Source organism: Zonotrichia leucophrys, unplaced genomic scaffold (assembly GCF_028769735.1).
Source record: "Zonotrichia leucophrys gambelii isolate GWCS_2022_RI unplaced genomic scaffold, RI_Zleu_2.0 Scaffold_34_1600103, whole genome shotgun sequence".
In the NCBI taxonomy this organism is placed as follows: Eukaryota; Metazoa; Chordata; class Aves; order Passeriformes; family Passerellidae; genus Zonotrichia; species Zonotrichia leucophrys.
In genome coordinates this window covers 169529-186184 of record NW_026992239.1, presented here as the reverse complement: position 1 = coordinate 186184, position 16656 = coordinate 169529, and the positions used below count along the sequence as shown (strand labels likewise).

The following is a 16656-nucleotide window of genomic DNA, read 5'->3' as shown; positions in this document are numbered from 1 at the left end:
GCTCCCAGTATGGACTGGGAAGTTCCCAGTATGGACTGGGAGGGGGTTTGGGGCTCCCAGTATGGACTGGGATGGAAACTGGGGCTCCCAGTATGGACTGGGAAGTGGTTGTGTTGTCCCAGTATGGACTGGGAGGGGGTTTGGGGCTCCCAGTATGGACTGGGATGGAAACTGGGGCTCCCAGTAGGGACTGGGAGGGAGTTTGGGGTTCCCAGTATGAACTGGGAAGGGGTTGGAGTCTCCCAGTACGGACTGGGAGAGAGTTTGGGGTTCCCAGTATGGACTGGGAAGCACTGGGAAATTCCCAGTATGGACTGGGTGGGTGTGGGCAGGGGCGGCCAGGACTGGGATTCCCAGTTTCGTGCTCCAAACTGCCGGGTGCTCCCAGTATCCCCGTCCCTTTCCAGTCCCTGGAATCTCTCCCAGTTCTACCTAGTCCCTGCAGGTCCGTTCCCTTTCGTCCTCCCAGTTCCCATGTCTCCCAGTGCCCTAATCCCTCGGCCAGTTCCCCAGTCCCTTTCCCGCCCAACTCTCCCGCCCAGTTGCGCCAGTCCCTCCCAGTTCTTCCCAGTGTCCCAGTCCCTCCATCCCCAGGTCCTCAGTCCTCCCAGTTTCCTTCCCAGTGCCCTCCCAGTTCCCCCAGTTGCCTCCCCAGTCCCTCCCAGTGTCCCCAGTTCCCTTTCTCAGTCCCTCCCAGTTCCCCCAGTCTCCCCCAGTGCCCCTTAAATCCCTCCAGTCCCTCCCAGTCCCCCAGTCCTCCCATTTCCCCTCCAGTTCCCCTAGTCCATCCAGTGCCCCTAAATCCTCCCAGTTGCCCCCAGTTCCCCCAGTTCCTCCCAGTCCCCCTAATCCCTCCAGTTCCTTCCATTCCCTTCAGTCCCCAGTCCTCCAGTCCCTCCGTTCCCCTAGTCCATCCCAGTGCCCCAGTTTCCCAAATCCCCTCCCAGTGGCCCCCAGTCCCTCCCAGTCCCTCCCATTTGCCCCAGTCCTCCAGTCCCTCCCAGTTCCCCTTTCAGTCCCCAGTTCCCCCCTAGTCCATCCCAGTGCCCCTTAAATCCCTCCAGTCCTTCCTCCAGTCCCCTCCCAGTTGCCCCCAATCCCTCCAGTCCCTCCCAGTCCCCCCAGTCCCCCCAGTCCCTCCTAGTCCCTCCCAGTCCCTCCCAGTCCCTCCCAGTTCCCCTTTCAGTCCCCCCAGTCCCTCCCAGTTCCCCCAGTCCGGAGGTGACGTCCCCGCCACCTTTGGGTGCTTCCGGCCGGAAGAGGCTTCGGGGGCACCCGGAGCTTTTTGGGGGGCGGCTCCGACCCCCCAGGGGTTCTTTGGGATCCCCAGGAGGATTTTGGGGGTTCCCAGGCAGATTTGGGGGGAGGATTTTGGGTTTTTTTGGGGTTCCCAGGGGGATTTTTGGGATTCCCAGGGATTTTTTGGGATTTCCTGGACAATTTTTGGGGGTTCTTAGGGGGAATTTTGGGGCTCCCAAGGCAGTTTTTGAGGCTCCCAGAGCAATTTTGGGGTTCCCAGGGCGGTTTTGGGGTTCCCAGGGGTTTTTTGGGATTCCCAGGGATTTTTTGGGGTTCCCAAGTTTTTTTTCTTGGATTTCCCAAGGATTTTTTGGGATTTCCCGGACAATTTTTGAGGGTTCTTAGGGGGAATTTTGGGGCTCTCAAGGCAGTTTTTGAGGCTCCCAGAGCAATTTTGGGGTTCCAGCGTTTGGGTTCCCAGGGATTTTTTGGGGGTTCCCAGGATTTTGGGATCAGGTTTTTGGGGTTCCCAAGGTTTTTTTAATTGGATTTCCCAGGGATTTTTTTGGGGCAATTTTTGGAGTTCTCAAGGGGATTTTTGGGGTCTCCCAGAGGGATTTTTTGGGGTTCCCAGGGATTTTTTGGGGCAATTTTTGGAGTTCTCAAGGGGATTTTTGGGGTTCCCAGGGATTTTTGGGGTTCCCAGGGATTTTTTGGGGTTCCTGAGGATTTTGGGGTGTCCCTGAACCGGGGGATGAGCCGAGGGGGGCGCCAGGGGGGGGACAGCGTCCCCTCGGAGCTGCTGGAGGAGCAGGAGAACCTGAGGATCTTCGAGGTGCTGGGCAGGAAATGCGTGGTGAGAACTGGGGGAACTGGGAGGGACTGGGGGAGACTGGGAAGGGAATGGAGGGGAACTGGGAATGGATTGGGAGGACTGGGAGGGATTTAAGGGGCATCTGGGGGGAACTGGGATGGACTGGGGGGACTGGAGGGGAACTGGGAGGAACTGGGAGGAATTGGGAGGGATCTGGGGGGAATGAAGGGACTGGGGATGGAGACTGGGAAGGAATTGGGGACTGGGGGGAACTGGGAGGGAAGTGGGGGCACTGATGGGCTGGGGGGAACTGGGAGAGCTGGGAGGGACTGGGAGGGACTGGGAGGGAACTGGGGGGGACTGGGAGGGACTGGGGGATCTGGAAGACTGGAGGGCACTGGGAGGGACTGGGGGAGACTGGAGGAATGAGGACTGGGAGGACTGGGGGGGAACTGGGAGGAATTGGAGGGACTGGGATGGACTGGGAGGGACTGGGAGAGATTGGAGCGGGACTGGAGGGGACTGGGGGAACTGGGGGGACTGGGGGAACTGGGGGCACTGGGATGGACTGGGGGGACTGGGAGGGACTGGGATGGACTGGGAAGGACGGAGGCAACTGGGAGACTGGAGGGACTGGGAGGGAATTGGGACTGGGGGGAACAGGGAGGGACTGGGGGGCACTGGGAAAGAGCTGGGGGGGAACTGGGAGAGACTGGGAGGGATTGGGGGAACTGGGAGGAATTGGGGGAACTGGATGGACTGGGAAGGGACTGGGGGACTGGAGGGGGCTGGGAGAGGACTGGGGGGGACTGGGATGGAATTGGAGGGAATCTGGGGGGACTGGGAGGGATGGGATGGACTGGGGGACTGGGGGAACTGGGAGGGACTGAGAGGTCACTGGGAAGACTGGAGGGGACTGGGATGGACTGGGGGGAACTGGGAGGGACTGGGAGGGGATTTAAGGGGCACTGGGATGGACTGGGGGGGAACTGGAGGGGACTGAGGGTCTTGAGGATGGATTTTGGGGTCTCTGGTGGGGTTTTGGGACAGTCTTGGGAGTTTTGGGGTTCCTGGGCTGGATTTTGGGGCTCTGGGAGGGAAATTTGGGAAATTTTGGGGTTCCCAGGTGGAATTTTGGGGTGGTTTTGGGGGATTTTGGGGTTCTCTGGGGCCATTTTGGGATCTCTGGGCTGGATTTTGGGGTCTCTTGGGGCTTTTTGGGACAGTCTTGGGTCCCTGGGCTGGATTTTGGGGTTTCCAGGTGGGTTTTTGGGGTCTCTGGGGCCATTTTGGGATCCCGGGGATGGATTTTGGGGTTCCCAGGTGGGGTTTTGGGGTGGTCTTGGGGGATCTTGGGTTCTCTGGGGCCATTTTGGGATCTCTGGGATGGATTTTGGTGTCTCTGGGATGGATTTTGGGGTCTCTGAGATGGATTTTTTCTTCTCTGGGCTGGATTTTGGGGTCTCTGGTGGGGTTTTGGGACAGTCTTGGAGGTTTGGGGTTTCCTGGGCTGGATTTTGGGGGGTGTTGGGGGATTTTGGGTTCTCTGGGGCCATTTTGGGATCTCTGGGCTGGATTTTGGGGTTTCCAGGTGGGATTTTGGGGTCTCTTGGGGCTTTTTGGGACAGTCTTGGGGGGTTTTGGGATCTCTGGGCTGGAATTTGGGGTCTCTGGGAGGGAAATTTGGGAAACTTTGGGATTCCCGGGTGGGATTTTGGGGTGGTCTTGGGGATTTTGGGGTTCCTGGGATGGATTTCGGGGTCCCTGGGATGGATTTCGGGGTCTCTGGTGGGGTTTTGGAGTCCCAGCGATGGATTTTGGGGTCTCTGAGATGGATTTTAGGGTGGTCTTGATGGATTTTGGGTTCTCTGAGGCAATTTTGGGATCCCGGGGATGGATTTTGGGGTTTCCAGGTGGGATTTTGGGGGGGTCTTGGGGGATTTTGGGTTCTCTGGGGCCATTTTTGGGATCTCTGGGCTGGATTTTGGGGTTTCCAGGTGGGATTTTGGGGTCTCTTGGGGCTTTTTGGGACAGTCTTGGGAGTTTTGGGGTTCCTGGGCTGGAATTTGGGTCTCTGGGAGGGAAATTTGGGAAATTTGGGGTTCCCAGGTGGGATTTTGGGTTCTCTGGGGCCATTTTGGTGTCCCTGGGATGGATTTTGGGGTCTCTGGTGGGGTTTTGGGACAGTCTTGGGAGGTTTGGGGTTTCCTGGGCTGGATTTGTGGGGGGGTCTTGGGGGATTTTGGGATCTCTGGGGCCATTTTTGGGATCTCTGGGCTGGATTTTGGGGTTCCCGGGTGGGATTTTGGGTTCTACTGGGGCCATTTGGGGTCTCTGGGATGGATTTTGGGGTCTTGAGGATAAATTTGGGGTCCCTGGGATGGATTTTGGGGTCCCTGGTGGGGTTTTGGGGAGGTCTTGGGGGGTTTTGGGTCCCTGGGCTGAATTTTGGGGTCTCTTGGGAGGGAAATTTTGGGGTTCCTGGGCTGGATTTTGGGGTGGTCTTGGGGGATTTTGGGTTCTCTGGGGCCATTTTTGGGATCTCTGGGCTGAATTTTGGGGTCTCTGGGAGGGAAATTTGGGAAACTTTGGGGTTCCCGGGTGGGATTTTGGGGTTTTCTGGGGCCATTTTTGGGTTCCTGGGCTGGATTTTGGGGTTCCCAGGTGGGATTTTGGGGTTCTCTGGGGCCATTTTTGGGATCTCTGGGGCCATTTTTGGGATCTCTGGGCTGGATTTTGGGTTCTCGGGGATGGATTTTGGGTCTCTGGCAGGATTTTGGGGTTCCCAGGTTGAATTTTGGGGTGGTCTTGAGGGATTTTGGGTTCTCTGGGGCCATTTTGGGATCTCTGGGCTGGATTTTGGGGTTCCCGGGTGGGGTTTTGGGATCTCTGGGCTGGATTTCGGGGTTCCCGGGTGGGATTTTTTTGGGGTGCCGCGTGTCCCATCCGTGTCCCCGCAGAGCCTGGTGACGGCCGTGGTGCAGTTGGTGGTGGCCGAGCCCGGGGGGGTCCCGGGGGGTCCCGGGGGGGTCTCGGGGGGCTCCTGGAGCCTCCGGGGCTGCGGCGTCGCCTGCCTGGTCCGGGACAGCCCCCGGCGCTCCTACTTCATCCGCATCTTCCGCCTGCCCGTGAGCGCGGGGACCCCAAAATCCCGAGGGGAGGGGACCCCAAAACCCCAAAATCCCTGAGGGAGGGGGGAGCCCAAAACACCAAAAGTCCTCAGGGGGGAACCCCAAAATTCCTGAGGGGGACCCCAAAATTCCTCAGAGGGACACCGAAATTCCTCAGGGGGGGTCCCTAAAATTCCTGAGGGGGGGGATCCCAAAACCCCAAAATCCCTCAGGGGGGACCCCAAAATCCTGACGGGGGAACCCAGAACAGCAAAATTCCTGAGGGGGACCCAAAATCCCTCAGAGGGACACCGAAATTCCTCAGGGGGGGTCCCTAAAATTCCTGAGGGGGGGGACCCCAAAACCCCAAAATCCCTCAGGGGGGGACCCCAAAACCCCAAAATTCCTCAGGGGGAGCCCAAAATCCTGAGGGGAGGGGGGACCCCAAAACCCCAAAATCCCTCAGGGGGGGACCCCAAAACACCAAAATTCCTCAGGGGGAGCCCAAAATCTCTGAGGGGACCCCAAAATTCTAGGGGGTCCCTAAAACCCCAAAATTCCTGAGGGAGGGGGGACCCCAAAACCCCAAAATCCTCAGGGGGAGCCCAAAATCCTGAGGGGGGGGATCCCAAAACCCCAAAATTCCTGAGGGGGACCCCAAAATTCCTGAGGGGGGGGACCCCAAAATCCCTCAGGGGGAGCCCAAAATTCCTGAGGGGGGGGACCCCAAAACACCAAAATCCCTCAGGGGGACCCTAAAACCCCAAAATTCCTGAGGGGGACCCCAAAATCCCTCAGGGGGGGACCCCAAAATCCCTCAGGGAGGGGGGACCCCAAAATCCCTCAGGGGGGGTCCCTAAAACCAAAATCCCTCAGGGGGGAACCCAAAACCCAAAATTCCTGAGGGGGGACCCCAAAACACCAAAATTCCTGAGGGAGGGGGGATCCCAAAACCCGAAAATCCCTCAGGGGGGACCCCAAAACACCAAAATTCCTGAGGGGGAGCCCAAAACCCCAAAATTCCTCAGGGAGACCCCAAAACCCCAAAATTCCTGAGGGGGAGCCCAAAATTCCTGAGGGGGGGGACCCCAAAACCCCAAAATTCCTCGGGGAGCACCCCAAAATCCTGAGGGGGTCCCCAAATCCCAGTGGTGAATCCCCAAAATCTTGGGGTGGGTGGGAGGTCAATGGGAGTGGGTGGGGGGGGGGTCCTGGGGGTTTTTGGGGGGTCCTGGGGTTTTTTGGGGTCCTGGGGGTTTTTGGGGGTCCCCAGGAGGGTCCCTGAGCCCAAATCTCCCCCCCAGGCCGGGGAGCTGTGGTGGGAGCAGGAGCTGCAGGGGGGGATGGGCTACAAGACCCCCACCCCCTTTTTCCACACCTTCGTCAGCCACGTGAGTGGGTGGGGCTGGGGGGCGTGGCCAAGGGAAGGGCGTGGCTAATTTTGGGTGGGGCTGGAAGTGGGAGGAGCCATAATGGGTGTGGTAAAGGGGGAGGGGCTTAAATGGGTGTGGCTTTGGGGTGGAGCCAAATTAATTCAGAGCTATGGGTGGGGCCAATGTGGAGTGGGGGCGTGGTCTGGATCAAGTGGGCGTGGTCATATATGGGTGTGGTCTTTATGTGGGTGTGGCCTGTGTACATTGGACATGACCATATAAGGGAAATGGGTGTGGCTGTCAGTGGGCGTGGTCTTTGACAGACAGGTGTCAATGCAGCATGACCATATAAGGAGAAATGGGCGTGGCTTTCCATTGATGGGTGTGGCCTGTGTACATGGGGCATGACCATATAAGGGGAAATGGGCGTGGCTGTCAGTGGGCGTGGTCTTTGATAGGTATAAACACATAATAACCATATAAGGGGAATGGGCGTGGCTGTCAGTGGGCGTGGTCTTTGATAGGTTACAACATAATATAAGGGGAAATGGGCGTGGCTTCATGGGCGTGGTCTTTGATAGGTATAAACTATAACCATATAAGGGAAATGGGCGTGGCTGTCAGTGGGCGTGGTCTTTGATAGGTATAAACACATAATAACCATATAAGGGGAATGGGCGTGGCTTAGATGGGTGTGGCCAATAAGTTAATGTCATATAAGGGAAAGTGGGCGTGGTTTGGGTAAGCATGGGCGTGGTTCTGGGTAAGTGGGCGGGGCCTGACTGCCCACGGCCTCTCCTGATTGGCTCAGGAGGGGTGGGCGGGGCTGAACTTCGCCTCCGAGGCCGAGGCTGCGACGTTCGAGGGCCGAGTGCAGGAGAGGCTGCGGCGGCGGCAGCAGCGCGCGGGTGAGAGACCCCTCCCCAAAATCCACCTGGGGACCCCAAAAATGCACCTGAGAACATCCAAAATATACCTGGGGACCCCAAAATGCACCTGGGAACCATCAAAATCCACCCTGGGACCCCCAAAGTGTATCTGGGGACCCCCAAAATGGACCTGGGGACCCCCAAAAATGCACCTGGGGACCCCAAAATGTACCTGGGAACCCCCAAAATGCACCTGGGGACCCCCAAAATGCATCTGGAATCTAAACACTGGGAACCCCCAAAATGCACCTGGGACCCCAAAATGCACTGGGACCCTCAAAAAAAACCTGGGACCCCAAATTACCTGGGACCCCCAAAGTGTATCTGGGGACCCCCAAAATCACCTGGGCCAGATACCGAAACATCCAAAATTACCTGGGACCCCAAAATGTATCTGGGACCCCAAAAATTACCTGGGAACCATCAAAATCGCCCTGGGGACCCTAAAGTGTATCTGGGGACCCCCAAAATGACTGGGGAACCCCAAAATCACCTGGGAACCCCAAAAATCACCTGGGAACCCCAAAAATCCACCTGGGACCCCAAAATGCACCTGGAACACCAAAGTCCACCTTGGAATGCCCAAAATGTACCTGGGAACCCCCAAAAATGCACCTGGGGACCCCCAAAATGCATCTGGGGAATCCCAAAATGCTCCTGGGACTACTAAAATGCACCTGGGGACCCCAAAATGCACCTGGGGATCTCCAAAATGCATCTGAACCCCAATCATCTGGGACTCCCAAAATTACCGGGGATCCCCAAAATCCACCTGGAGAATCCCAAAATGTATCTGGGGACCCCCAAAATCTACCCTGGGACCCCCAAAATGTACCTGGGAATCTCCAAATCATGGGACCCTAATGCCTGGGACTACCCCAAAATCACCTGGGACACCTAAAATGCATCTGGAACCCAAATCCACCTGGGGACCCCAAAATTTACCTGGGAACCCCCAAAACTGCGTCAGAACCCTCCCAAATCCTCTTTCAAAAAGCCCCAAAATCCGCTGGGAACTCCCCAAAAACCTCCCTGGACCCCCCAAACCGCCCCTCCCCCATCTCTGACCTCTGACCCCTCCCCCCACAGAGAAGCAGCTGCTGCCCCCTCCCCCACCCCCCGGCCCTGGTGAGTCCTGACCCCAAATGGGGAATTTTGGGGGGATTTTGGGGGATTTTTGGGGGGATTTTTGGGAGTTTCGGGAGTTTTGGGGGGGTTTTGAGGGATTTTGTGGGGGCTTTGGGGGATTTTGAGGGAATTTTTGGGGGGATTTTTGGGGGAGTTTTGGGGGGATTTTGGGGGGATTTTGAGGGATTTTTGGGGGGTTTTGGGGGGTTTTGGGGGGATTTTTGAGGGAATTTCTGGGGGGAATTTTGGGGGATTTTTGGGGGGGGGTTTGGGGGATTTTTGGGAGTTTTGGGGGGATTTTTGGGGGAGGTTTTGGGGTTTTTGGGGGATTTTGAGGGATTTTTGGGGGGGATTTTGGGAGGATTTTTTGGCAATTTTGGGGGGGGTTTGGGGGAATTTTGAGGGATTTTTGAGGGATTTTTTGGGGGGTTTTGGGGGGATTTTGAGGGAATTTCTGGGGGGTTTTGGGGGGTCACTGGGTGACTTTTGGGAGATTTGGGGGATTTTGGGGAGAATTTTTGGGGAGTTTTGGGGGGATTTTGAGGGAATTTCTGGGGGGAATTTTGGGAGGATTTTTTGGCAATTTTGGGGGGGTTTGGGGAATTTTGAGGGATTTTTTGGAGGATTTTGGGGTGACTTTTGGGGGATTTTGGGGGGTCTCCACCATCACTGACCTTCCCTTTTTCCCCCCCAGAGCGTCGGGGGAGCCTCCCCAGGACCCCCAACCCTGAAGGTGAGTGGGAGGGGTGGTCCTGCCCCATTTTGGGGGGTCCTGCCCCATTTTTGGGGGGTCCTGCCCCATTTTGGGGGGTCCTGCCCCATTTTTGGGGGGGTCCTGCCCCATTTTTGGGGGTATCTTCCCAATTTTTGGGGGGTTTCTATCCCATTTTGGGGGGTCCTGTGTGTTTAGGGGAGCTTAGAGAGAGCCCAGAAGGGAATTTTGGGGGGAAATTTGAGGTTTTGGGGTGGTTTTGGGGGTCTCTGGAGATGATCATGGGATCTCTGAGGAGGATTTTGGGGTCTCTGGGGGGAATTTTGGGGTCTCTGGTGGGAATTTGGAAGTTTTGGGGCAGGTTTGGGGTCTCTGGGGGGGATTTTTGGGGTGGGGGGATTTTGGGGTCTCTGGGTGGGTTTTTGGGGTCTCTGGGTGGGTTTTTGGGGGAAAATTTGGGGTCCCTGGGGTGGTTTTGGGGTCCCTGGGTTGGTTTTGGGGTCCCTGGGGTGGTTTGGGGGGGAATTTGGGGCCTTTGGGGGGAATTTTGGGGTCTTTGGAGGGAATTTGGAATTTTTGGGGCAGGTTTGGGTCTCTGGGGGGGATTTTGGGGTTTCTGGGTGGGTTTTTGGGGAAAATTTGGGGTCCCTGGGTGTGTTTTGGGGTCCCTGGGGTGGTTTTGGGGGGGAAATTTGGGGTCTTTGGAGGGAATTTGGAAGTTTTGGGGCAGGTTTGGGGTCTCTGGGGGGGATTTTGGGCTTTTTGGGGTCCCTGGGGTGGTTTTGGGGGGAATTTTGGGGTCTCTGGGGTGGGAGGAATTTTGGGGTCTCTGGGTGGGATTCTGGGGGGAATTTTGGGGTCTTTGGGGGGAAATTTGGGGTCCCTGGGGTGGTTTTGGGGGGAATTTTAGGGTCTTTGGAGGGAATTTGGAATTTTTGGGGCAGGTTTGGGTTCTCTGGGGGGGATTTTGGGCTTTTTGGGGTCCCTGGGTGGGTTTGGGGTCTCTGGGGGAATTTTGGGGTTCCTGGGGTGGTTTTGGTGTCTCTGAGGGGGATTTTGGGGTCTTTGGGGGGAATTTTGGGGTTTCTGGGTGGGTTTTTTGGGGGAAAATTTGGGGTCCCTGGGGTAGTTTTGTGGTCTCTGGGGTGGTTTTGGGGGGAATTTGGGGTCTTTGGGGGAATTTTGGGGTCTTTGGAGGGAATTTGGAAGTTTTGGGGCAGGTTTGGGGTCTCTGGGGGGATTTTTGGGGTTTCTGGGTGGGTTTTTGGGGGAAAATTTGGGGTCTCTGGTTTTTAGGGGGGGATTTTGGGGTCTCTGGGGTGGTTTTGGGGTCTCTGAGGGGGATTTTTGGGGTCTTTGTGGTGGTTTTGGGGGGAATTTTGGGGTCTTTGGAGGGAATTTGGAAGTTTTGGGGCAGGTTTGGGGTCTCTGGGGGATTTTGGGCTTTTTGGGGTTTCTGGGGTGGTTTTTGGGGGGGATTTTGGGGTCTCTGGGGGGGATTTTGGGGTTTCTGGGTGGGTCTTTGGGGGGAAATTTGGGGTCTTTGGGGAGAAATTTGGGGTCCCTGGGGTGGTTTTGGGGTCCCTGGGGTGGTTTTGGTGTCTCTGAGTGGGAATTTTGGGATCTTTCTGGTGGTTTTGGGGAGAATTTTGGGGTCTTGGAGGGAATTTTGGGGTCTTTGGAGGGAAATTGGAATTTTTGGGGCAGGTTTGGGATCTCTGGGGGGGATTTTGGGCTTTTTGGGGTCTCTGGGGTGGGAGGAATTTTGGGGTCTTTGGAGGGAATTTTTGGGGAATTTTTGGGGAATTTTGGGGTTCTCCCCATTATGGGGAGGGGTCCCATAACAATTAATCCCCTCCCCCCCAGGCCCCCCCATCGCGGCCGTGCCCATCCCCAACCCCGACATCCCCCCCAGCCGCTACCGGGGGCTGCCCAGCCCCCCCTCGGGACCCCCGCCCGCCTCGGGACCCCCCCCCAGCGCCGGGACCCCCCCCGGGGGGGGGGAGCACAAAAAGGGGAGGGGGGGGCGCAAGAAAATCTCCAAGGCCGATATCGGGGTGCCCTCCGGATTCAAGTGGGTCTGGGGGGGGAAATTTGGGGTCTGGGGTCTCTGGGGGGGATTTTGGGTGGGGGGATTTGGGGGATTTGGGGGGATTTGGGGGGATTTTGGGTGGGGGGATTGGGGGGGTTTGGGGGGATTTGGGGGGATTTTGGGTGGGGGGATTGGGGGGGTTTGGGGGATTTTGGGTGGGGGGATTTGGGGTCTGGGGGTCTGGGGTCTCTGGGGGGATTTGTGGTCTGGGGGCGTTTGGGGTTTCTGGGGAGATTTGGGGTTTGGGGGATTTTGGGGTCTCTGGGGGGATTTTGGGGGACTTTGGGTGGGGTGGTTTGGGGGGGGGGGTTTGGGGGATTTTGGGGTCTCTGGGGGGATTTTGGGAGGGGGGATTTGGGGGGGTTTGGGAGGATTTGGGGGGGGGGATTTGGGGGATTTGGGGGGATTTGGGGTGTGGGGATTTGGGGTGGGGGATTTGGAGTCTGGGGGTTTGGGGTCTCTGGGGGGATTTTGGGTGGGGGATTTTGGGTCTGGGGGGTTTGGGGTTTGGGGGGGATTTGGGGTTTGGGAGATTTGGGGTTTGGGGGATTTTGGGGGATTTGGGGTTTTGGGGGATTTGGGGATGTGGGGTCTCGAGGGGGGTTTGGGGGATTTTGGGGTCTCGGGGGATTTGGGGTGGGGGGATTTGGGGGGTTTGGGGGGATTTGGGATGGGGGGGTTTGGGGGATTTGGGGTTTGGGGGTTTTGGGGATTTGGGGTCTCTGGGGGGATTTTGGGTGGGGGGGATTTGGGGGATTTGGGGTCTCTGGGGGGATTTTGGGTGGGGGATTTGAGGGATGTGGGGTATGGGGGATTTTGGGGTCGGGCAGTTTGGGGGGGTCTGGGGAGGATTTGGGGACTGGGGGATTTGGGGGGTTTGGGGGATTTGGGGTCTCTGGGGGGATTTGGGGGATTTTGGGTGGGGGTTTTGGGGTGGGGGGGATTTGGGGTTTATGGGGTTCAGGGGGGGGTCTCACCCGTGTCCCCTCCCCCTCCCCCAGGCACGTCGGTCACATCGGGTGGGACCCCAACGGTGGCTTTGATGTAGGTGACACCCCCCCCCCAATGTCCCCCCTGTGTGGGGTGACAGCGACCCCTGGGGTGACCCCACAGTGGGACAGGGGGGGACAGAGGGGGACAGGGGGGGAGTGTGACACTGACCCTGTGGGGTGACACTGACCCTCCATGTGTGACACTGATCCTGTGGGGTGACACCTGTGGGGTGACACTGACCCTGTGGGGTGACAGTGACCCCTCAATGTGACACTGACCCTCAGTGTGTGACACTGACCCTCAGTGTGTCCCTGTCCCTGTGGAGTGACACTGACCCCTCAATGTGACACTGACCCCTCAGTGTGTGACACTGACCCTGTGGGGTGACACTGACCCCTCAGTGTGACACTGACCCCTCAATGTGACACTGACCCTCAGTGTGTGACACTGACCCTGTGGGGTGACACTGACCCTGTGGGGTGACACTGACCCCTCAGTGTGTGACACTGACCCCTCAATGTGTGACACTGACCCCTCAGTGTGTGACACTGACCCTGAGGGGTGACAGTGACCCTGTGGGGTGACACTGACCCCTCAGTGTGTGACACTGACCCTGTGAGGTGACACTGACCCCTCAGTGTGTCCCTGTCCCTGTGGGGTGACACTGACCCTGAGGGGTGACACTGACCCCTCAATGTGTGACACTGACCCTCAGTGTGTGACACTGACCCTCAGGTGTCCCTGTCCCTTGGGTACACTGACTCGTGCGGTGGACACTGACCCTCGCGGTGGTGGGTGACACTGACCCCTCAATGTGACACTGACCCTCAGTGTGTACGACCCTCTGTGTCCCTGTCCCTGACCCTGTGGGGTGGCACTGACCCTGTGAGGTGACACTGACCCCTCAGTGTGTGACCTGACCCTCAGCGTGTCCTCCTGTCCCTGTGGGTGTGACTCAGTGACACTGACCCTCAGGTGTGTGACACTGATCCTGTGGGGTGACACTGACCCTCAGCGTGTCCTGACCCCTGTCCCTGTGGGGTGCGTGACCTCAGTGTGACACTGCCCCTGCCGTCCTGCCTGTCCCTGGGGTGACATGACCCTGAGTGTGTCTGCCTGTCCCTCAGCTGGCCCCTGTGGTCACTCCTGTCCCATGGGGTGACAGTGACACTGTGGGGGATGGCAATGACCCCTCAGTGTGTGACACTGACCCTCAGTGTGTCCCTGTCCCTGTCCCTGTCCCAGCTGGCCGCCCTGGACCCCGCCCTGCGCTCGCTCTTCGCCCAGGCCGGGGTCAGCGAGCGCCACTTGGCCGACGCCGAGACCTCGCGGCTGATCCACGACTTCATCGAGCGCCGCGGGGGCCTGGAGGCCGTGCGGCAGGAGATGGGCACGCAGGGTGGGCACACACCTGGGGATACACCTGGGCACACCTGGGGACAGCCACGGCACGGGAGCCTCGGTAGGCCGTGCGCAGGAGATGGGCACGCAGGGTGGGCACACCCTGGGCACACCTGGGCACACCTGGGACACACCTGGGGACAGCCACGGCCTGCAGTGCACCTGGATGGGACCAGGGTGGACACCTGGCACCTGGGGACACTGCACAGTGGCACCTGGGGATACTGGGACAGCCACGGGTGGAGACCTGCGGAGGATGGCACGCAGGGTGGCACACCTGGGGATACACCTGGGCACACCTGGGCCCTTGGCACACCTGGGGGTACCTGGGGCACACTGGGCGACAGCCTGGGACACACCTGGGGACAGCCACGGGGCCTGGAGGCCGTGCGGCAGGAGATGGGCACGCAGGGTGGGCACACCTGGGCACACCTGGGCACACCTGGGGACACCTGGGGACAGCCACGGGGCCTGCATGTGTGCAAGGAGATGGGCAGGCAGGGTGGGCACACACCTGGGGCACCTGGGGCACCTGGGGACAGCCATGGGCACACCTGGGGACAGCCACGGGGCCTGCACGTGCGCCAGGAGATGGGCACGCAGGGTGGGCACACACCTGGGCACACCTGGGGACACACATGGGGACACCTGGGCACCTGGGACACACCTGGGACACCGGGGACCTGCGGGGAACACTGGGCCACACTGGGTGGGCACACCTGGGGACATGCCATGGGCCTGCACACCTGGGATGGGCACGCTGGGCACACTGGGGCACCTGGGGGTACCTGGGCACACCTGGGGCTACCTGGGCACACAGCTGGGCACACCTGGGCATACACCTGGGGGCACCTGGGGACACAGCTGGGCACACCTGGGGACAGCCACGGGGCCTGCACGTGTGCCAGGAGATGGGCAGCAGGGTGGGCACACCTGGGGCACACACTGGGGACAACCTGGGCACACCTGGGGACACACTGGGGACACACTGGGCACACACCTGGGGACCAGGGCTCACCACCTGGGCACCGTGGGCAACACCTGGGCACACCTGGGCACACCTGGGGGTACCTGGGCACCCAGGGGTACCGGGGAGGGACATTAGGATGGGGCTGGGCACAGCTGGAGGACAGCTGGGGGAACATGGGCACACACCTGGGCACACCGGGCCACCACCTGAGGGTGGGGCTGGGACTACCTGGGCTCACCTGGGACTAGGGCTGGGCACACCTGGGCACGCACCTGGGCACACCTGAGGGGGGGCTGGGCACACCTGGGGACACCCCGAGGGTCTCCGTGCCCCCCCCGTGCCCTCTCTGACCCCTCCCCCTTTTCTCTCTCTCCCCCCCCAGGGCCGCCCCCTCCCCCCCCGGGCCGTGCCAGCCCCGCCCCTCCCCCCGCCCCTCCCCCCTCCTCCGGCCGCTCCCGCTCGGGGCTCCCGGCCCCGCCCCCACCCCGCGGCGGCCCCGCCCCTCCTCCGGCTCCGCCCCCTCCGCGAGGCCCCGCCCCTCCCCCGCGAGGCTCCGCCCCCTCCGGAGCGGCCGCTCCGCCCCCTCCCCCCCCTCCGCCGCCCCCTCCCCCATCCGGGGGCGCCCCCCCCGCGACCCCTTCGGGCCGGGGGGCGTTGTTGGACCAGATCCGCCAGGGGGTGACGCTCAACAAGGTGGGGACCCCAAAAATGGGGAGGGGGACCCAAAAAATGGGGGGGTGGGACTTCAAAAATGGGGGGGGGAGGCCAAAATTGGGGTTTGAGGGCACTAAAATTGGGGAGGGGGGCACCAAAAATGAGGGGGTGGGGGCTCAAAAATGGGGGGAGAGAGCCCAAAAATTGGGGGGGGTGGGGAACCCAAAAATGGAGAGGGGGGGGTCCAAAAATTGTGTGGGACCCCAAAAATGGGGGATGGCAGGTCAAAAATGGAGGACTAAAATGGGGATGGGGGGCCGAAAAATGGGGGTGGGAGGTCAAAAATGGGGGGACCCAAATATGGGGGTGGGACCTAAAAATGGGGGGAACCCCAAAAAGAGGGATTGGGACCCCCGGGGTGGGGGCATGAAGCTTCTGGTGGGGGTCTGGGACCCCAAAATCAGCAATGGGACCCCTGAAAATGAGAGTAGGACCCCCCAAAAAGGGCTGGGACCCCACAATTGGGGGGTGGGCCCCCAAAATGGGGGGGTGGGACCCCAAAATCGGGGGGTGGGGTCTCAAAATGAGGGGGTGGGATGCTCTAGGAGGGGGTCGGGGGTCCAAGGGGGGGGTCCCGTGACCTTTGGGGGACCCCATGGGGTGGGGGAGGGGCTGTTAGATGCCCGGTTTTTTTGGGTGGGGGGTCCCGTTATCATTTCTTGTGGGGGGGGGGTCCTGCCTGATCCCTCCCCTTGTGCCCCCCCCTCCTCCTCCCCCAGACCCCTGAGACCCCCGAGGTGGGCGCGGGTCCCGGGGCTGGGGGGCTCGTGGGGGCTCTGATGGACGTGATGCAGAAACGGAGCCGCGTCATCCATTCCTCGGGTGAGACCCCTCCCCAAAAAAACCCCAAAACCCCCCAAAAAAACCCCAAACCCCCCATAAACCCCTCCCATTTTTCACCCCCTCCCCAGATGAAGGCTCGGCCAGCGAGGATGAGGAGGATGATGATGAATGGGACGATTGAAACCCCTCCCCACGCTCCTCCCGCCGCTTCTAAGGATGCCCCCAGACCCAAAATTTGCCCTCGCACCTCCCCCACCCTCTGTGTGCCCCTCCCCCAGCTCGGGGGGGGAGGGGCCCCGGTTTTTCCTGCCCCTCTCCCCCCTTTTCCATTCAATCCCCTCCCCCAACCCCGCAGGTGCCAAATAAACGCAGGAGTCACGTGACCACTCGCCTCGCTA

General features: G+C 59.7%; 1 protein-coding gene across 1 annotated transcript; it reads left to right on the top strand.

The window, feature by feature from the left end:
• The first annotated feature begins 1931 nt into the window (after positions 1-1931).
• WAS (WASP actin nucleation promoting factor) lies at positions 1932-16624 on the top strand. The gene is made up of 12 exons (XM_064736952.1): positions 1932-2101; positions 4867-5181; positions 6468-6554; positions 7348-7444; positions 8555-8593; positions 9288-9326; positions 11172-11379; positions 12399-12441; positions 13636-13789; positions 15144-15454; positions 16195-16297; positions 16387-16624. Exons 1-12 carry the CDS (start codon positions 1994-1996, stop codon positions 16437-16439), a joined length of 1557 nt encoding a protein of 518 aa, XP_064593022.1. The 5' UTR covers positions 1932-1993; the 3' UTR covers positions 16440-16624.
• The last annotated feature ends 32 nt before the right edge of the window (positions 16625-16656 follow it).

What these genes read in the sequence shown, in the direction of transcription:
- WAS (XM_064736952.1), top strand. Translation starts at nt 1,994, where the DNA reads ATGAGCCGAGGGGGGCGCCAGGGGGGGGACAGCGTCCCCTCGGAGCTG. An exon ending in TCCACACCTTCGTCAGCCAC is followed by an intron (nt 6,555 to 7,347) that starts GTGAGTGGGTGG and finishes TGATTGGCTCAG; the next exon opens with GAGGGGTGGGCGGGGCTGAA. An exon ending in GCAGGAGATGGGCACGCAGG is followed by an intron (nt 13,790 to 15,143) that starts GTGGGCACACAC and finishes CTCCCCCCCCAG; the next exon opens with GGCCGCCCCCTCCCCCCCCG.